General features: G+C 45.1%; 1 protein-coding gene across 1 annotated transcript; it reads left to right on the top strand.

Annotated features, from left to right (window-relative positions):
* Window positions 1–3,671: 3,671 nt before the first annotated feature.
* Window positions 3,672–20,959, top strand: ATP6AP2 (ATPase H+ transporting accessory protein 2). Its single transcript, XM_075335500.1, has 9 exons — window positions 3,672–3,850; window positions 7,917–8,044; window positions 8,263–8,391; window positions 9,431–9,526; window positions 11,615–11,752; window positions 12,667–12,720; window positions 14,717–14,866; window positions 19,697–19,816; window positions 20,018–20,959. Exons 1-9 carry the CDS (start codon window positions 3,805–3,807, stop codon window positions 20,210–20,212), a joined length of 1,056 nt encoding a protein of 351 aa, XP_075191615.1. The 5' UTR covers window positions 3,672–3,804; the 3' UTR covers window positions 20,213–20,959.
* The last annotated feature ends 1,025 nt before the right edge of the window (window positions 20,960–21,984 follow it).

The raw sequence follows: 21,984 nt of genomic DNA, 5'->3' as shown, positions 1-21,984 counted from the left end.
TCCTTTATTAGAAATAAAAAACACAAACAAATTCCCTCATTACCAATTTAATAAGCCCGAAAAAGCCCTCCATGTCCGGCGTAATCCTGGATGTTCCAGCGTCGCTTCCAGCTCTGCTGCATGGAGGTGACCGGAGCTGCAGCAGACACCGCCGCTCCTGTCACCTCCAAGCAGCAACTGAGGTGAGTAGCGCGATCTGCTGAGGTGTCACTGAGGTTAATCGCGCCCACCGCTGGATCCAGTGGCGGCCACCGGGTAACCTCAGTGACAGCTCAGCTGATCGCGCTACTCACCTCAGTTGCTGCTTGGAGGTGACAGGAGTGGCCGTGTCTGCTGCAGCTCTGGTCACCTCCTTGCAGCAAAGCTGGAAGTGACGCTGGAGGTCCGTGGATTACGCCGGACATGGAGGGCTTTTTGGGGCTGATTAAATTGGTGATGAGGGAATTTGTGTTTTTTATTTCTAATAAATGATTTTTTCCATGTGTGTGTGTTTATTTACTGTAACTTACAGATTAATCATGGAGGGTGTCTCATAGACGCCTGACATGATTAATCTAGGATTTAGTGGCAGCTATGGGCTGCCATTAACTCCTTATTACCCCGATTTGCCAACGCACCAGGGCAAATCGGGAAGAGCCGGGTACAGTCCCAGAACTGTCGCATATAATGTATGTGGCAATTCTGGGCGGGTGCTGACTGATATTGTTAGGCTGGGGGGCTCCCCATAATATGGGGCTCCCCATCCTGAGAATACCAGCCTTCAGCCGTATGGCTTTATCTGGCTGGTATTAAAATTGGGGGGGACCGCACGCCGTTGTTTTTAATTATTTATTTATTTCACTGCACAGTATAGACACGCCCATCGGCTGCTGTGATTGGTTGCAGTGAGACACCTGTCACTCAGCGTGGGGGTGTGTTTCACTGCAACCAATCATAGGCGCCTGTGGGCGGGGAAGGAAAGGGAATACGAGATTGTTTAATGAGCGGCCGGCTTTTTCAAAATAGTAAAAGCCGCCGGAGCAGTGTGAATGCCGTGCAGCGCCGGGGATCAGGGATCGGTGAGTATGAGAGAGGGCTGCTAACTTCAGTCACTCGGGGGATTAGCGGTCACCGGTGAGTCCTTCACTGGTGACCGCTAATCAGGACGCGGCACAGAGCCGCAGCATGACAATGAAGTTGGGTGAAGTTCACCTGAGTTCATTCTGACAGTGCGGCTCTGTCTGTGTCTGCTGTCAGCGGCCATGTAGCAGAGCTGAATGGCAGATGACATAGTAAAAAATACGCATTGCACACGCTAGTAAAATCATTAATTTATTCAGAAAAAGCATCGCACTTGGGTTGCACTCGGACCTAACGTGAACTAAAATCAGCCGAGTTTTTTCAGCCCAGTCGGACCGATTTTACTCGCATAGATGTGTTTCCACCCTTAGGCCATGTGCACACGCTGAGTATTTGGTGTTTTACCTCAGTATTTGTAAGGCCACGTGCACATGCTGAGTAAGGCTACTTTCACACATCCGGTTTGAGCCCTGCGGCTCAATCCGGCTGTGAAAACTATGCAACGGATGCGGCGAAAACACCGCATCCTTTGCATAAGTTTTTACATGCGGCCTGTGAGGCAAATCCCGGGATATGAAGATGAATTATGACTCCAGTCATAATCCCTCATCACTCCCTGGCAGTGCCCCCTCCCTTCTTGTTCTCAGTGTTCCACTTACACCTCCATGGCCATGTCCTGTGATATGGAGATGAGGTGATGTGGGAACAATGGACACAGGATGACTCCCTGCCGTCACCCTGTAACAAGAGTTGTATCTCATTAGCAAGGCTATGGAACTAGCTAGACAGAACGACTCCAGTAAAAAATGGTTCATATCTCGCAAGCCATATTTCCGATAAATATGGCAACCATAAAAATGGTGTCTCCGCATGCGGACGATGCCGGCACACCCTTTTTATGGGAGCAGGACATTGGGAAATGCCCCAGGCGTGATATCAGCCAATGGGGAACTGGCAGACAGGTCATGAGTCCCCTCGTTCTGTAGCTAAATTCATAACTGTCACAATGAGAGCATTGGCGTCCGCCTACGACGCTCCCAGGCAAAGTTATGGCCCATATTCCATGTTGTGGATTGTCCATAACTCAAGCCAGGGGTGGAGCAGTGCTCCCTCTGAGGTCACTAAGGTAGGAGGGGACCTGGATTTGCCCAGGTTGATAACCCTACTTCGGCCATTTTCCAGTGTTCTTTTCGCTGGGGGCACGTGTAGGAAACATCTGTGGGAAGGATCCTAGAAACCTGGGTACAGCGCCCCCCTGTGGCCAGACGCAACAAGGTAACTGCTGGAACTGTGTATGCCTGTTTGTAACCCATGCTTTGATTGTAACTGTACTCTGACATATGTATATTCTGTAGATTCCCTATTGTATATATTGTAGTTTCTAGTGTGCTTTAGGCTGATTAAATTATATAATTAATCTTGGGCTGTTCTGTTATCTCGATCTTGAATCCCACGTCTGTGTGTTCGGCTAATAGTTACCGTAAATCGGTTGGTGGCAGCGAATTGTGCCAAGGATTATTGTGGGGAGGCCAGTGAGATTCGGGGAGGTTTTATATATTCCGCCCGCGGAGGTCGGGGGAATATATACCTTACTCTCACCGGGGACCCTTCAATAATCGGCATAAGTAGTATAGCGGCCTCCTTGCTTATTGTCGGGCAATTCCATAATTGGCCTGACTATAAGAGGGGCGCTAGAGAGCGCATCACGTGCTCTGTCTGTCGGTCGGGAGGTATAAAGGAGGGGTGACCCCCACTTGTTACCCCCCGATTGTGACGTACTGGTAGCCAGCGCGGGGGATTTCTGAGTGACCCCCCCGGTGGTTTGTGACACGGCCCGTCCGTTTTTTTCCGGTTGCGGCATGCTACTGAGCATGCGCAGTGGAAAAAACCGCATGCGGCGACCGGATGCGTTTTTTTCCGCATCGCGCCGCATCCGGCCTCCATAGGTATGCATTGAAAAATGCGCCGCAGCGGCCGGATGCGGCGCGATGCGGTGTTTTTTGCCGGAGCAAAAAACGTTGCATCGGACGTTCGATCCGGCCGCCGTATCGGCTAAATCTGCCGCATGCGGCCAAAACCGGACCGAACGCAAGCCCCTGCGGCACAATACGGCACTAATGTAAGTCTATGCAAAAAAAAAAACCGCCACCGGCGTTACAAAAGCCGGTGGCGGTTTTTCTGCAGAACGCCGTATTGTGCCGCAGAGCAAAAATCCGGATGTGTGAAAGCACCCTAAGCCAAAGCCAGGAGTGGTAAAATCAGAGGGAAAGTATAATAGAAACACGTCACCACTTCTGTATTATTCACCCACTCCTGGTTTTGGCTACAAATACTGAGGTAATAAACTCACCAAATACTCAGTGTGCACGTGGCCTACAGGGCACCTGTTATCCGCTCATGCCCATGAATGCAGAGCCTAGCTGTGCCACTGTCACTAGCACCGGGGAGGGTCACTTAGGTTGGGGTCACAGGGCTCCACCACGCACGACCCCTCCCCGTCTCCATGTTACTTCCTCCCAGGCTACTCCTGAGTGGACTACGCCTATGTCAATCTCATTTAGTCACCTCCCCTCATACGTCACTGTCACATGACAGACCCGGGCGGAAAGGCGCACACTGATTGGCTGTTTGTTGTCGGTCAGTCTCGCACCGGGAAGACGTCCTCTGTCCTGCTCGGCTCAGTCAGGGGATGCGGCTCTGCAGGGTCGGTCTGTGGTAACCGGGCTCGTGTGATCGTCTGCGGCTATGGCTCCTCCAGCAGCGCTCGCCTTCCTCGCTGCGCTCCTAGCAGGTAGATGATGGCTTCCTCCTCCCAGCCTATGTCAGCTGACTGGGGCCCATCTTGTGCAGTGGGCGCACTGTATATGTGATGGCTATGACGTCACGATCGTTATATAGAGGGGATATATGTGGTGATCCCTGCTGGCAGGGCACGATCGTGGCTGTGAGCAGGGAGGGGGTTTACGTGTCCGATGCCTCCAGCACAAGGACATGTCATGTGACCAGCGCTTCCCTCTGCTATTAACCTCTTCCTGGCCAGTATAGCAGCCATGGTGCGGCTTTGTGATTGCTCTTTGCCCATTCCAGAGATATAGTGGTGTTATTCCCCTGCTGTGGGCTCAGCTGCACTGTGCCTAATTCTGGCTCCAATTCCTGCAGATGTCCAGTGATCACCTTCTGTACACAGCTCTATGGTGGCCACATGTGGCCTGTGGTAGGTGCTTGTCCGTACTGGGCTCCCATTCCTATGTCACACGTGTCCGTCGTCTCCCTGATGGTTCCTGGGCCTCACAAGTAAATGGACATTTCTGTGATGGCCAGAGATCCAGTAATGTGTAGCGCAGACACCACTGCGGGGTCCGGCACATGACTGCGATCATCAGGAGTGGGGCAGATGAGTCTTGTCCCGCTCAGTTCCTCATTCTTAGGCAGAAGGATTTGGCAATGTTTCCAGTATTATACTTCCCATTTCACAGAACAGTCACACAAGGAGATTTTACAGCTCATCTCCCCTGAAAACAAAAGATGGGGCGTAATAACATCAGCTGGCGGCTTCTCCTCCCCTAGATCACTGCCATTGCAGAGCCAGAGGGTCCCATACACGTCAGGTGGCCATCCTGTCCTGCCAAAATCGCCTGACTCTTATGTAGCCTGTATGAGACCTATATGTGCTGTCAGTAGGTGATACCAGGCAAGATCCAGCGGTGTCCCCCATTGGTGTGATACTCGCTGACATCCATTATGCATTGATGACCGTATCGTTATCAGATTGGTGGGGCTCTCTGGCATCGGGTGGATGTAAACACACCGTGCAGCTCCATACAGTGGCCGGATACTGCAGGTCCACTTTTATTCATTCGGACAGGGGCTATGTACCGTATCTGGCGCGTACACCACACTGACAGATCTGTACTGTTCAGCTCTGTAGCTGCTGACGTGCAGCCAGCCCTGAGAATGGCTGACCGGTGAGTGATCGGGTGCTTGACCCCACAGATCTGATATTAATGACTTATTCTTGGCATAGGTTATCAATATAAAGGTAGTAGTGATAAATGGGCACTATGCTCGGGTACTCTGTACTTAAGAGCAGTTGAATCCTCAGTTGGGCGCGACTCTAGTACCAAGTATAATGGATGTCAATGGGAAACTTGTGCATTTTTCCGGAAGAGTTCCTGGAAAAATGCTTGAGTTTCCTATTGACTTCCATTATACTCTGGTGCTCTACTTTTGCCCGTCCGAGGATCCAACTGCTCTTAAGAGAATCTGCACATTGTGGCAGAAAAAAAGCATCAAAAAATGCATGCAATTTTTGGTGTGATTTTTGGTGCCATGTATTTTTTTTTTTTTTTTTTTAGTGGAATCAAAACACAGGGAAAAAAAAAAAATGCACCAACAATTGACATGCTGCTCCTTTTTTCTGAATCCCAAATCTGCAAGGAAAAAAGAAGCAGCGTGTGCACAGCACTTCAGAATTCTCATTAACTTTGCTGGGAGAAGGACAGACATGCAGATTGGGGCCACAAACTGCACCAAAAAACGCAGTGTGCGCACAGAGGCTTAAGAGCACCCGAGCATGGCAATGCTCGCTCACAACGCAATAGTAGTAGAGCAACGCTTTGTTTCTGCCCAGAAATCACAATCCTTGTGAAACTTCCAAGCAGTCGAAGTATTCAGAGAGGATCTCAGGAATGAAAGGAAACAAAGAATCATCTCTGGCCTGGAACTTTGTGTATGACGAGCTACAATTAGCAGCGGATGGTGACTGCATGTGGAAATATCAATGATCACATTCTGCAGACTATCGGCACCATCCGTGACCTGGCAAATCTCTATAAGGCTTTGTTCACACTACATTTTGTGCGCACTGTTGGACGCATACACCCCGGAGGTATGTGTCCGACACCATGAACTGTCAGGATGGTATCCGGCCACATTAAAGGGCTGTATTACACATGAGGTCTGACCCTCGGTCTGGTTGGGACGTTACAGGACACATGAGGAAAGTGCCCAGTGTATCCAGTAGGCTGCGTGCACAGAGGCAATACCTTCTCATCACCCCCCCCACTGATATTGTGTATTCTGCCAGCAGTAATCATCTGCATCTCATGGGGCGCCACTTATGGCAACCATATGTCAGGGTATTGCTAGCCATACAGGCCACGTTCCCAGCAGAGCTGCAGGACGATAATGTATAGTGTAAAGGTGATTAGAGGGGCAGTGAGGAAGAAGATGGCACTGGTTTTCTTCCAGGATACAGATAGTGAATGCCTGTGTTGACTGTAAAGCTCTGTGTTTACTGTCAGCGTGTTGTCAGCGCTCAGTATATGGAGCGGTCGGGGAGAGCCGGTCTGTAGCAGTGTACAGTAAACAGATGGACCGCTTCAGATGGGGATCCGGCTAGGAATTACCAGAATGAGATGTCCCAAACCACCTCTGTGTGTCCTCGACACTCAGTCTGGAGAGACAAGACGGTAAAAGGACATCAAACCTGTTATCTGCGTATATGGTGCCTGTGAGCTGCTATGTGACTGATGCGGGCGGCTGTGGCTATAACCTGCGTGCCTTGTGCATCCTGATGTCCTAGCCTAAGGTGTAAGGGGGTATTGACTCTTCTGACACGTGAAGGGTCTGACATGTTTAATTCCCTCCAGCTGATCGTTTTGTTTTTTTATTTTCCAGGAGATAAGCTTCTCTCTTAGAGAGAATGAGTGCTTACTCAAGCCAAGCATTCCTGTGTATCGGGACTCGGGCGAGACAGCTATCTCGTGTGTATGATGGGTTTAAAGGGAACCTGTCACCAGATTTGGGGCCTATAAGTTGCGGCCACCACCAGTGGGCTCTTATATACAGCATTCTAACATGCAAGAGCCCAGACCGCTGTGTGGAACGTAAAAAACACTTTATAATACTCACCTGAGAGGCGGTGCAGTGCAGACTGGTCGGATGGGTGTCTCTGGTACTGGCGCCCCTTTTTTTGCCATCTTTGTCCTACTTTTTCTGAAGCTAGGGACGCGTCCTACGTCATGCACACAGTCCGGCATTGAGGTCCTGCGCAGGCGCACTTTAATCTTTTAATCTACCCTGAGCAGGGCAGATCTAAGTATTGTAGTGTGCATGAAGACGCGTAGGACGTGTCATGCACCCAGGCTTCAGGAGAAGGACGATAAAGATGGCAGAAAGAGGAGGTACCAGAAAAAAGAGACACCCATCCAGACCAGCCTGCACTGCACCGCCCCTTAGGTGAGTATTATAAAATGATTTTTACATTCTACACAGCGGCCTTGGCTCTTATATACAGCATTCTAACATGCTGTATATAAGAGCCCACTGGTGGTGGCCGAAGCTTATAGGTTACAAATCTGGTGACAGGTTCCCTTTAAGAACAGACATGCTTTATTATTATTTTCATTGTTTCTTATTGTAGTATTTTAGAAAACTACCCTATTTGTCCTCTTCTCATAAACCACCCTTAATCAGGTGGTATTGTCAGGACGTGGCGATCATCTATAGTAGTATATTGCGGCTAGTGGAAAAAAAAATGGTCTCATAAGGCAAATGGACATCCTCTTTTATATGTTTTATGATGACCACACAGAGGACTATTTCTACTAATAAAGCCAGTTTCACACATACGTAAACTGCAATGCGTGGACCAGCCACAAGGCCCCTGACCCATACTCAATAGTCCTCATAGGCATACATTAGTCTGTTGCGTTTGGGCCAGAAGTCGTGACCGGTCTATACATCCTGGTCCGTACTATGGCCGGCTTCACACGTGTGTTTCAGTCTTAATTCTTTCTCACCGTGGCGTAATATGATTAGTTTACTGTATGTTCTTTTTTTCTTGTGTCTTTTAGTTGCAGCTGCTGACTTTAGTGTCTTGAAGTGCCCCCAAAACCAGATCTTCACACCAGGAAACTGGCCGGTTCCTGGAGAGCGAATTCCAGATGTGATTGCCCTGCAGATGGGCTTTTCTGTAGAAGAGGTGGGTCTGTGCAGCTGTATGGACACTGTATCTTGTAGATGTCCTCTGCTTTCTTAACCCCGTTAGTCCTGGCACTGGTTAATATTGTATAGTTATGTCCACAATTTTTATATTGCTTCAGTTTTTGTGTGTTTGGGATACCCGCCTATGTGTGTATTGCAGAAGAGAAGGCCTGGTGTTGTATGTGACTTTCTATACATTTCGCTTTTGTCTTTCAGGATTTGTTGTGGCAAGGGCTTGGAGTTGGCAATATATTTCAGCGTCCACGTGCCACTATTTTGGTAACTGTGACCGGTGTGGACAAACTTCCTCTGTCAGACAACAAGATTTCTTACCCAGTAGAGAATGTGAGTATCTGTGAGATAATGAGACATTCAGAGACACAACCAAATACTTCTCATGATGGAAGTGATTGTTCATCTTCATCTATCAAATACTGTAATGAGGAGTATTTCTGATAGGTGGATTAGATACCTGCACCCTCCATGGCCTGATAATGAGCCCAGTTAGGGGTGGAACGATCACTTTTGCAGGGATCGCAACTATGACCGGGCCCAAGGGTGCAGGGGGCCCGCCAGCCCCTGCTTCATCCGGATATGCGTCCAAGGGCACACATCCAGCTTAAATGCATCACAGCGCAGAGACCTGTCGGGTCCCTACACTGCGATACACTGTGCTGACAAACAGAAGCCGGCAGCGTTCCCGTGACTGATGCGGCGCATGACAATAGCATCATGTGTTGCCATAGCATGGACGTCTGCTATAGAGGAGAATGCTGCGCGACGCGGCAGCTGGGATGAGTGACTATAGTATATACCAGGAGGGGGACAGTATAGATCAGTGGGGTCCCAGGAGTGGTACAATATATACCAAGATGGGGGGCATATATATCAGAATGGGGACATATTTACCATTATTACATGGGGGTGGGGGGGGGGGGGCGGCGCAACTCGTATGATTTTAAAAGATTTAGAACGCTAAATCTATACGTTCATATACATCTGCAGGGATAGGGGGGACCCAGGTCCAAACTTTGCATCGGGGCCCATTGAACTCTAGTTAAGCCACTGGGCCCAGTCATGGGGATGGGTACGACTATTTGACCCTTTGTTGCCAAGTGGAGTGACCACCTAATAAGAAATCTAGTGTCCTGTAATACCATTTGCAGAAAAACTTTGGCTTCTTGTATAATACATTATTAGGCGGCTATAGGAAAGTGTGTAAGAAGACCTTTTAAAAGGCAGCTCCATTGTAAAGTAGGTGACCGTCCGCTAGAGACAAAGGGCTCGGCATTACTTGGTGGGAATCTTTGTATTTTATTTTTAAGCTGCTTTTTGATGTGAAGGCTCAGCTCTCACCTCTTACATGAATGTTATTTCTCCCCAGGCCGTTCCTTACAGTGTAGACGGGGTTGTGAACTCCATCCATTCTCTGTTCTCTGAGGAGATGCCACTCGTTCTAGAGCTAGCCCCCATAGAAGAAGTAAGTGTATACAATCTCTGTATGAACAGCCGTAATATTAACCCCTTCACCCCAGGCGGTTTTGCGTTTTTATTTATTTTTTTTTTTCCCCTCTTTCTTCTGAAAGCCATGACATTTTTTTTTTTCTGTCAATCTTCCCATATGAGGGCTTGTTTTTTGCAGGACGAGTTGTACTTTTAAATGAAACCATAAGTTTTACCATATAGTGTACTGGAAAACCAGCAAAAAAAAGTGTGATCGCACAATAGTTTTTGTGATATTTTATTCACCATATGGTAAAACTGATCTGGCAGTGTGATGCCCGAGGTCCGTGCGACTTAGTAGACACCAAACATGAATAGGTTTACTTGTATCTAAGGGGTTAAAAAAATTCACAAGCTTGTCCAAAAAAAAGTGGCACGCGTTGTACGCCATTTTCTGAAGACTGTAGCGTTCTCATTTTTCGGTATCTATGGCTCAGTGATTGCTTATTTTTTGTGTCTCAAGCTGACATTTTTTTACCTGTACCATTTTTGTGCAGATGCTACGTTTTGATCGTCTGTTATTGTATTTTGCGCAAATTTTGCGGCGACCAAAAAACAGAATTTTGGCGTTTGGAGTTTTTTCACCGCTACACAATTTATCAGATTAATTGATTTTATATTTTGATAGATCGGGCATTTCTGAACGCGGCGATTCTAAATGTGTAATTTTTTTTTTTTTTTTTTTTTTTTTTACCCTTTAATTTTCAATTGGGCGAATGGGGGGCGATTTGAACTTTTTAGGTTTTTATTTTTTTTTTTTTTAATTTTTAAACTTTTGTTTATTAGTTTACTAGGTCCCTTAGGGGACTATAACGATCAGCAGTCTGATCGCTCTTCCATTTCTCCAGATCACAGCTGAGGTCTGCAGATCTGCTGCTTTAGGCCGGCGTCACACTTGCGATTGTATAATCGGTCCAATTCTCATGCCTGAGAGTAGGATGCGCTCTATCAGAGTGTTGATCCGTGTGCAATGCAACTGCAATGCGAGTCTGTGATTTTTCTCATAATAGTAGTCCGTGAGCAATCTGTATGTGATCAGTTTTTTTCCTCAGCACCTATTAGTCCTTACCGTCATGTACAGGAGCATTTAGTGTTCTCTGCTACATGATAGAATTGTATTTAGAAAAACTGATGTTACTAGCATGGTCCGTGTGTCGTCCGTTTGACATCAGTTTTTGTCTCGCACCCATAGACTTTCATTGGAGAGTCTCGCACGAGAAACTCTAGAAATCGCAGCATGCTTTTTTTTTTTTTTTTTTTTTTTTTTTGAGTCTGATTTGGACTGAGAAAAAAAAAATAGCAGATGGGAGCTGCCTCATTGATTAACACTGGTCCGAGTGCAATGTGAGATTTTCTCGCATTGCACTCGTGCGAGTTAATCGCAAGTGTGACTCCGGCCTTACTCTCACATACTGCCCTCTGCCGCCATTGAGAGAAAATGACTCGTGATGTCAACAGGCGTCTTTACACGACCCTATGCTACCATGCCAACCATCGTAAGTCACGCGACTTCCGATGGGGGTGGGTAAGTCATCGTTATGGCTGCCTGCTACATTTTGGCAGTGAGATGTAAGGGGTTAATAGTCGTGGGTGGAACGCGATTCCACTCGCAATTAACAGGCACACATGCCAGCTGTTGAAATCAGCTGATGTGTGTGGATCTTCACGGACTGGCCACGGCAGCCCCACGGGGATTAACCTCACCTGATCAATGATGTACCCGGTACGTCATTGGTCGTAAAGGGGTTAAATGGGGTTGTTCTTTCCTAGGACAACGTTTTCTCATTCCACGTGTTCCCCGCTAGTTGAAATAATTAAAAAAAAAAAAAGCTTCTACTCCTCTGAGCCTGCGCCATTCCAGCAGGGTTTGGGCTCGCGTTTCCGGGTCTGAGCCCAAGCACTGCCGCCTTCTCTCTTAAACAGTAGGAAGTGAGAGCTGCGGATGGCCACTCACTTCCTGACGATTACTCATGCATCCGAAGGCTGGGAGAGAGAAGCCGGAGGTGAGAGAGAAAATTTAGTGTAACCATATATTTTTCTTTTTTTTTTTTCTTTTCTTCACCAGAGAGTGTACATGGTTGGAAAGGCCAACACTGTGTTTGAAGACCTCCCAGTCACCCTACGACAGCTGAGGAGCCGCTTGGAGCAGGATAACTCAATTCTGGCCTCTGTGTCTTTAGGATCGTTGTACAAAAATGATGAAGTAAGTTCATGCCGCTGAACACAAATGTTACTTCATGTATCATTTTTCCCTTTGTTGGGGTTTATATTTATTGGCTAGGTATGCATGTTTTCAACTATACGGGAAGTTCGTCAACCGCCATTTTAGATACATAATTTCTGGCCGTGGTTTTACACTGATTGTTTGGAGCACATGATGTGTTCCACCCAATGAAATGTCATTTCTGGCCATGGCACTCGCATTCAGATCAAGTGGAGATCATCATACATCCCACCACTTCAGGCGCTTCTGGCTCGGCCCCAAGCCTTGGGCGTGTCATCAGTGTCTGACGTCACAGATTCCCGTTTTTGCACGGTGGCACACTTGTTCGTACGTGTGTATCACCCCTTAGAAGCATAAACTATATGATTTACATGTGAACTAGTTTGGGCATCACTTTTAGGGTATCCTACATATATTTCTATTACGATTTCTGATTTGCCCCCTTGGCTATGTTCACACGTTGCGTTTTTACTGTTTTTTTTTTTTTTTTTTTGTTTTTTTTTAGTTCACAACTTTTTCTTGAGTTTTAGGCAAATTTAGTTACTTTTTACAGTACCAGCAAAAGCTATGAAATTGGAGAACTTTTATTGACATTGACTTTTATTAACTTTCCATGACTAAGATGGAAAACTGCTGCCATTTTGAAAGAAGCAGCATGTCAATTCAGCGTTTTTGCAGTAACTTTTCACCCTTAGCAGCATTTTTGTGATCTCATTGCTTTCTATCAGTTTTTGCAACATTTGTGGGGAAAAAATGCAGGTAAAGCAGGATATAAAAAACATTTATTTTTGTGATTTATTTATTTATTTATTTATTTTAATCTAATAGAAAAGATGACTTTCATCATTTTGCATGTATATTTAGTGCTTACATTCTTAATTCCTCTTATACAGATTGACAGACTTTTTCTCTCTGAAATGCAAAGTCTTCAAGACATTCCAAGTTTGGTAAGTGTCTCCTAAACTAATATATTCTGTAAGGAAAAAAAATAAAATTATTAAATAAAAATGTAAAATGTAATGTTTATTATTATTTTAAATTAAAAGGATATATTGGAGTAATACCATAAATAGCCACTAGGTGGCACAACAATACCATGATACAAAAAAATGTCCAATACTGTATAGGTAAGTTTGAGTAGTAATAAATAGCTATGCAGTGCACATATAGTAGTACTATAATGGTATAATGTACAAGACGTATACTGCTCTATATATACAGGAAGGAGCGGCACATCCAGGAATTTAAAAGCTAAAACAATTTCTTCTTTATTTCCACATAAGTTAAAAAACTTTAACTTATGTTGCAATAAAGAAGAAATAGTTTTATGTTTTGACTTCCTGGATGTGCCGCTCCTTCCTGTATTCTAGTCCTCCCGGTGGACTTTTCATCGCAGCGCTCCACAGATGTATGGTGACTCGCATTGTCAAGCGTGTTCAGCTTTCCTCCATCTTCCACTTTGCTCTATAAACAGTGTTAGTAGTAAAGCAATGCTAATATAAAGGGAATTAGTAATATCTTTTTCAGGAGAGTGGTACCACAGGACCCAATGCGTGTTTTGGCTCTGTGCCTTCTCCCAGGAAGGTGGCCACCAACTTATCATTTGTTTGTGGTCAAAAGGCCAATAGGGGGAAGTAACAGGTGAAACGCCAACTCTTATTGGTGCACGTGACTGCTGACCCACACCACACCATGTGACCTCCCACAGCGTGTCCTAGATGATGATGCGGGCGCCCCAAGACCCAACCATGCCAACAAGTCACGTAAGATGGAACTGGGCCAGGCGATCGTAGCATCAGCTGACACTGGGCAGAATGACACGGAGGATACATCTGTGCACAGATTGGTCTATGTATGACCGCATTACATAGTACATACATGGTTTCTATAAGGCTATGTGCCCACGCTGCGGATTTGCCGCGGATTTACCGCGGATTTCCCGAAAATCTGCAGCAGCGGCACTTCCAAGCCATTTCAATGGCATTTTGGAAATGCTGTGTCCATGCTGCGGATTTTTCCGCGGCGGATTTGCCGCGGATTTTGATCCGGAAAAATCTGCAGCATGTCAATTATTGTTGCGGATTTTGGTGCGGATTTTGGGTATAGAATGGGGGGGGGGGGGGGGAAATCCGCGGCAAGTCCGCAGCCGCGGATTTTCATGCAGAAAAATCCGCAGGCACATTCTACCGTGGACACATAGCCTAAAAGTGCTGGTGCTGTGGGACTAAAGGGAAGTGAACAGTGACTGATTGAAACCATACACGCTGCTAGACAAAAGCATATCCTAGCTAATAATTGCATATCCTATGCTGAAATATACACAAAATTAGGACTGAAAGAATAGAATTGATATTATATAAATCATACAAATCTAAACAGTAATGTGTGTGTGTGTGTGTAGATAGATATAGATATATATATATATATATATAGATTATATATATATATATATATATATATATATATATATAATATATATATATATATATATATATATATATATATATATATATATATATATATATATATATATATATATATATATATATATATATATATATATATATATATATATATATATAATAAGTATGTATGTATATATGTGTGTATCTCTATTCTCTAATCTCTATTCAGGGCTGTATTACTGCTATACAGAATATACTTAGAAAATGAAGGTACTTGGCACACAAATTGGCCAATTCATGAGACCTCACCAGCCATGACCAACCTACCTTTCTTTTGATGGGGCCCTAAACCTAATGTTTATCAAATACGATTTCCTCACCTGAAGTGTGTGTATAGCTCTATATCCATTAGAATAGAAAGTTTCCATCATTTGGAGCTTCACAATGCTGAGTAATGACCTGAAAGCAGATTATTTTTTTTTTTTTTTTTTTTTGTATCTATTAATTATGTATTTTTGTGTTTAATCAATCAAAATAGCTTTCTCGGCATAAGCACCTTGCTAAAGACAATGTTCCAGATATTTATGCCTTGGAATTTACTGGGCTGGAGGAGATTAAGAAACGTTATGGAGAGGACTCTGCGAAGTTTAAGGACGCCGTCAGAATTCTGACAGAATGTCTACAGAAAGTAAGATGCCATATAAGTCGAACATTGCGTCAAGGATACCTAACAGAATAAAATTGAACATGTATTTTTATAGTTTTTCCTCTTTTAGGCCCTGTACGCACACTGCGTTTTTTTTCTACCACAGGTTTTGCTGCAGAATTTCTTGAGAAAAAGAATGAGCATGTCACTTCTTCTTCCACAGGTACCTGCAGTTTTTGCCATAGATAATGGTAAAACACTGCAGGGACCAACCCTCGGCAAAAATGTGGGTGTGTTTTTTGCCGAAGGTACGGTATTCTGCCACAGGGTGCGGATTTTTATGAAAAGTGAATTTTCTAGTGTGCACACAGCCTTAGGAAATATTCATTGCCCGGACGTAGTTTATTTTAAAAAAAAAAAAACAAAAACCCCTAATCAAGCTATAATTGCTGGCCCCGGGTCCACCATTGAGTCTTCGACGCTGCTTCTGCTGTCCAGGATCAATGCTGCTTATGCTGTTCAGCATCGACCATGCTACCAATGTTAATTTGGCAGCTAATCATTGACCTCACTGGCTCTGCCGGTGTAGATGCAACGCCCCGATCAGGGCCGCTGATCTCTGACTGTCAAAGTGATTTCCGCATTGAAGGCAATGCTTGATACTTTAATCAGTGATGGAGATTCACGGGTGGACCAATCTGCGTTGTTATTTCATAAGACTGTGTTGGGATGATAATACCTTTCATCACTTGTTCATTCCATACTTTACTGAGAGAAAAAAAAAAGATCATATCCAGTGGAGAGATCGATTGCACACTATGTAATCAAGTCTATCTCTTATGTTATCTTATAACCAAAATAAGCTTCTTTTTTAATATATCTTACAGAAGAACTTGTTGAATTGTGCTTACACTTTTAAAACCACAGTCTGGGATTCATTGTCTCTTTTCAACCTCATAGGTTTTGAATGGAGCTGCAGCAGCAAGATGCATCTGTAATTACGACTGCATTAAACTGGCTCTTTTAAAGGCTGCTTTACACGTTGCAATTTCTCGTGCGATCGCCTCCGCCCCCATCGTTTGTGCGTCACGGGCAATTTATTGCATGTCGCACAATGTTGTAACCCCCCGTCTCACGTACTTGCCCTCCTAACGACCTCGCTGTGGGCGGCGAACATCCACTTCCTGAAGGAAGAGGGACGTTCAGCGTCACAGCGACGTCACACAGCGGCCAATAGAAGCGGAGGGGCAGAGATGAGCGGGACGTAAACATCCCGCCCACCTCCTTCCTTCAGCATTGCCGGCGGGATGCAGGTAAGCTGCAGTTCATCATTCCCGGGGTGTCACACGGAGCGATGTGTGCTGCCTCGGGAACGATGAACAACAGGACGTGCGATTTTTAGAAAATGAGCGACGTGTCAGCGATGAACAAGAAGGTGAGTATTTCTGCTCATTCACAGCTGTCATACGCTACGATATCACTAACTATGCCGGATGTGCGTCACGACGTGACCCTGCAGACATCTCGTTAGATATATCGTAGCGTGTAAAGCCCGCTTAAGGGTATGTACCCATGGTCAGGACTCCCTGCATCCTGCACGCAGCGGGTCCTGGCCTGCGGGGCCACGAGTCTCTGCATACCCACAATCCGGGTTCAGCGGTCTCTCGCTTCTGTTCTCCCTATGGAGGACGCATGCGAATCCGGAGCAAACAATTGACATTCTTTGGCCTGGAAAGACACCCCGCAGGTCAGTGTTTGCTGCGGAAAAAAAACAAGATTTCTAGAAATCCATCCATTGTGCTTGTACTGTAGAATGCAGCGTTTTGGATGCAGCGAAAACACACTACCTCAGAAATGCTGTAAACACTGATCGTGGGCACACAGCCTTTAGGCCCTGTGCGCACTAGGCTATTTTACCCGCGGTTTTGCTGCTGAAATTTCTTGAGAAATGTTTGAAATCTTTCTGCAGACATTTCCCAGCAAAACCTATGGGAACAAAAAATAGCTGTGCGCACACTGCGTTTTTTTTTCTCAAGAAAATTCTTTCTGAAGATTTTCTTGAGAAAATGTGCATGTCACTTCTTTTCCGCAGGTACCTGCGGTATACCCCCAGTATTTCACTCCATTCACTGTAATGTAATCGCGAAATACCGGGGGTATACCGCAGGTAGCAAATGATGTGCGGTACACCCCCGGTATAGCTGCGATTTACCTGCGGTAATGTTCATCGCTGCCTGCAGTTTTGCAGGAAGTGATGTCATTATGACAGCAGAGGAAGCGGAGCAGAGTAAACACACACGTCACACTCCCTGGACGCCGCACAGAAGGACTTCCGTGTGACCTCCAGGTGCCCATGCAGTCTGTGTCCTGCTGCAGCCCTGCAGCTGCACGCACAGCAGTATCAGTGTCTGCCCGCAGTGTCAGCAGCTTGTCACCCTGCAGTGCGTGCAGCCGTGGGGATGCCGAGAGCTGCTGTCAGGAGGTGAGATGAGATCATTACCTGCTGTGACTATCTCCTGCCTCCTGACGTCACCGCTGTCACTGCCGTCTATGCCCGCGGCCCAAGACTGTCACTGGCTCTCGCGATACTGCTGACAACGCGGCTGGTATAGAAGGCAGTGACAGCGCTGATGGCAGGACATCACAGCAGGTAATGATCTCATCTATCCTACTGATGGCAGCACTCGTCATCCCCTGCAGTGACCTGGGCTGACCTATTGATGTTAGCTCAGGTCACTTCATTAATCTCCCAGCCAATGGGGAACATTCTGTTCTTCATTGACTGGGACAGTGACTATGGTATGGATCGTCATGGGAAACCCTTATTGGATTACGCCGGACCCGGATTTGATTGTTTTTGTCAATAAATTGGTGAAAGAGGGAATGTGGGGAGTGTTTTCAAATAAAACTTTTTTTTTGTTGTCTATTTTTTATTTCTTACTGACTGGGTTGGTGATGTCGGGTATCTGATAGACGCGTGACATCACTAACCCCAGGGCCTGATGCCAGGTGACATTACACATCTGGCATCAACCCCATATATTACCCAGTTTGCCACCGCACCAGGGCAACGGGATGAGTTTGGGCGAAGCGCCAGGATTGGCACGTCTAATGGATGCGCCACTTCTGGGGCGGCTGCAGCCTGCTATTTTTAGGCTGGGGAGTGTCCAATAACAGTGGACCTCCCTAGTCTGAGAATATCAGACCCCAGCTGTCCGCTTTACCTTGGCTGGTGATGTAATATGGGCAGACCACACGCTTTTTGTTTTAAATTATTTATTTAATGTAAAATAACAGTGTGGGGTGCCCTCTGTTTTGTATTACCAGCCAAGGTGAAGCTGCCAGCTGTGGTCTGCAGGCTGCAGCCGTCTGCTTTACCCTAGCTGGCTACAAAAGATGGGGGGACCTCACGTGTTTTTTTTTTTTTTTATATATTTATTTTTCGGCTAAATACAAGGCTAGGCACCCTTTAGTGCCACATGAAAGTCACTAGCTTAGAATATGCAGGGGGGTGGGACATTATATAGGTCTTTCTCATCTATCTATCTATTCATCTATCCCTCTATCCATTATCTGTCTATCTATCGATTTATCTATCAGCTATATTATTTATTGCAGTTCAGCATAAAAAAACCGCAGGGACCAACCTGCGGCAAAAACGCATGCGTTTTTCCTGCGGTTTTTTTACCGCAGGTGCGGTAATCTTCAACTCCCAGAAGTTTCTCAAGAGATTTTCTTGAGAAAAATCACTTTTCTAGTGCGCACACAGCCTAGAGATTGCTACCAGTCATTGAAGCCGAGTGACTAGTGATATGTGAATAGTAACTATTCGGATTATTTGTAGCAAATCCCAAAGTATTCATCACGAACAACAAACCTAATGAAAGTCAATGGGGAACAGGAGCATTTTTCTTGTGACGAATACTGGAATAGTACCCGGTATCCGGTAAGCATTATCTGAACACTAATAGTTACTATTCGCTCATCACTAATTGTTACCTCTCTATAAATCACTGGTAAGGCCACATCTAGCATATGGGATCCAATTTTGGGTTCTGCATTTTGAAAAGGCTATTCAGAAGATCAAAGGTGGCATCTAGATTATTACGTGGGATGGAAGACCTCCCATATGACAGGTTAGAAAAGTTTTGTTTGTTTAAACGTGGAAACAAAAGCTTCAAAGAAGATCTCTTTTATATGTATAAATACATGTGGATAATACCAAGGACTGGCACGTGACTTATTCCTTCCAAAGGACATGGGGACAGTCATCACCTCTAGAGGAAAGCCAAATCCAGAATAATAGTGGGGGCTAAGCACTTACTGTTCATAAAATCATGGAATGCTGTAATTTTTATCAAGAGGCCTTTTTTGTTAGAGTGTAAGCTTGTAAAATTATAAAGAACCTAAAATATAGCAAATGGTAGGGTCCGAGCCCTGAGACCCTCACTGATTTTTCAGAAAGTCGCTCTGCAGTTCACTTCTTTAGCAAGCGGGAGTTCTGCACACGTGCACATACATAGCGGTGCTTATGCGCTAGAGACTTGTGTACATGCTCATAGACTTCCTATAGGGCCTGTAACCTCCTCTGCATGCAGAGCTTCTGCCTGTTGAGCAGTTGAAGGGGATGTTAGGACCCCGACCCCCACCTATCATTTAGTCTTTAAGTATTTCCACTAACACACACAGTTCGGTCATATCCTCTGGATAAGATTGCATTCTGTTTCTCTTTTCACATTGAATATTATTGCCTTCTTATAAATTTACCTGTTTTGGCTTCCTGGGAAGCGAACAAATTCCCTCTTTTTAGATTCTTGTGGTTCTAATCTAGATATCTACATATGACATCTCGGCTCTTTCCATCTTTTACAGTTTGCTGATGACATGTACAGTATTTATGGGGGTAACTCCATAGTGGAAGTTGTCGCAGTGGAAACATTTGAGACTCCCTTGACGAGGAAGAGCCGTTCAATCCTGGAAACTGCAGCTGCTGTAAGTGCTTCCATATGTGTATACGCCATTCCATTCCATAACGTGTATACTAGTCAGACCTGCCGTAGGCTCAGTACCAAGGCTCAGCCTTGTGACGCTCTGGTGGTTATCTGGAAGGTTTGGAGGAGGCCACCAATAATGGAATTTTGACGTTGCTATGGTTTTCATTTTATTAACAAATCATTTTCCATGTCTCTTTAGAGTACCAACCCCAATATATACAACCTGGCCTATGATTATAATTTTGACTATGCGGTCGTCTTCAACATCATCCTGTGGATCATGATTGGCCTGGCACTTGCAGTTATTGCCATCTCGTACAACCTCTGGAACATGGACCCTGGCTATGACAGCATAATCTACAGAATGACCAACCAGAAGATCAGGATGGATTAATGTTGAGATCTAGTAAATTATATTTAAATATAAGATTTTTTATTTTTCCCCAAAAATGAACCTACCACCCTCTCGCTTAGTGATAAGTTTGGGTGACATCAATAAAGATATCCTGACTGGTGGCCATTCCCTGGTAGACAAGACTTGATCTGTGTTTTTTTTTTTTTTCTTTGTTTTTTTTTTAATGTGGACAAATGATCATTAAAGACCTGATTTCCTATAGGAACATGTAACTCCTAAGTATCTCCTACTGAGCTAATGCCCTTATACTGGCACAGAGATTCTAGGGGGCAATTATGGTAAGGTGTACATGGCACCATTCAATAAACTACCAGTAATGGCAATCTGTGATCCTGATGGGTGGATGCAGTGTCTATTTTATACCGCAGGTTGTCTGTTTCTGGGAAATACATCTGTATGACAAGATCATTAAAAAATGACCACCTTTATAAATTGTAAAAGTGTATCATGTGTATGGTGACCTCCTGTTGGCCCATTGCCGATGATGTTACTGTGACTGCCCTCCACCATGGTGACTGTAATATGCATAGTAGTGTTCAGTTTTAGAAATCCTGATTTGATGAATAAATGTGAGCGCATTTGTTGATTTTATATTTTTGTGGAGGTAATCTTGTGGTGCTGCTAAATATCTGTATATTAGGATCCTGATGGCGCTCGCCCCTCACATTCCTCTAGACATGGCTGTGTTTTATTCTACTAATGTGAATATAAATATATATAAAATGATATATGTCTACCTTTATTTCCTATCGTTTTCACACATCTCATAACATTCTGTTCCCTAAATGTTTTCATGGATGTAACCTGAATCCCATATACATACTAGGTAAATAATTCCGAGGCCGGTTCCAGATGCCTGTAAAGGTGTAATCTCATCCATGTACTTTACGACAAATTGCGTTCTTTTTGTGATGCCATCTTTTTGTTGTGTTTAGATGAAACAAGTAGTGAAAGCTTAAAAGGCAAAGTTATCAGATTGTGGTAGATCCCAATAAAATGCAGTATGTTTGTTTGTCCTTTCAAGGACAATATTGATGCTGTATGGTTTGTGGAGACTGTCCCTAAAGGGCACTTTACATGTTGCGATATCTGTACCGATATCGCTAGCGAGCGTACCCGCCCTCGGCGGTTGTGCGACATGGGCAAATTGCTGCCCGTGGTGCACAACATCGCTTACACCTGTCACACTACTTACCTGCCTAGCGACATCGCTGTGACCAGCGAACTGCCTCCATTCTAAGGGGGGCGGTTCGTTCGGCGTCATAGCGACGTTACTAAGTGTCCGCCCAATAGCAGAGGAGGGGCGGAGATGAGCGGGCCAAACATCCCACCCACTTCCTTCATTCCTCATTGCCGGCGGGACGCAGGTACGGTGAGTTTCTTCGTTCCTGCGGTGTCACACAGTGATGTGTGCTGCCGCAGGAACAACAAACAACCTCGCTACTCGCCTGTCAACGCTTTTTGGTGTTGGAGCGACCTCTCCAATACCAACGATTTTTACCTCTTTTGCGATCAGTTTAGGTCGCTCAGAAGTGTTACATGCTGCGATGTCGCTAACTATTCCAGATGTGCGTCACAAACACCGTGACCCCGACGATATATCGTTAGCGATGTTGCAGCGTGTAAAGCACCCTTTTAGTCTAGCTATATTTTCCCATGATTCACCAAAACAAAGTCATGGCTTTATATAATGTAAATTATTTATTAGAACAAGTAGACATGGGTAAAAAGATGTGCAAAACCCTGGTCCA

The sequence above is a fragment of the Anomaloglossus baeobatrachus genome, chromosome 2 (genome assembly GCF_048569485.1).
Source record: "Anomaloglossus baeobatrachus isolate aAnoBae1 chromosome 2, aAnoBae1.hap1, whole genome shotgun sequence".
Lineage (NCBI taxonomy): Eukaryota > Metazoa > Chordata > Amphibia > Anura > Aromobatidae > Anomaloglossus > Anomaloglossus baeobatrachus.
Note: the sequence above shows the minus strand (reverse complement) of the source record. Positions and strands in the feature narration are given on the sequence as shown.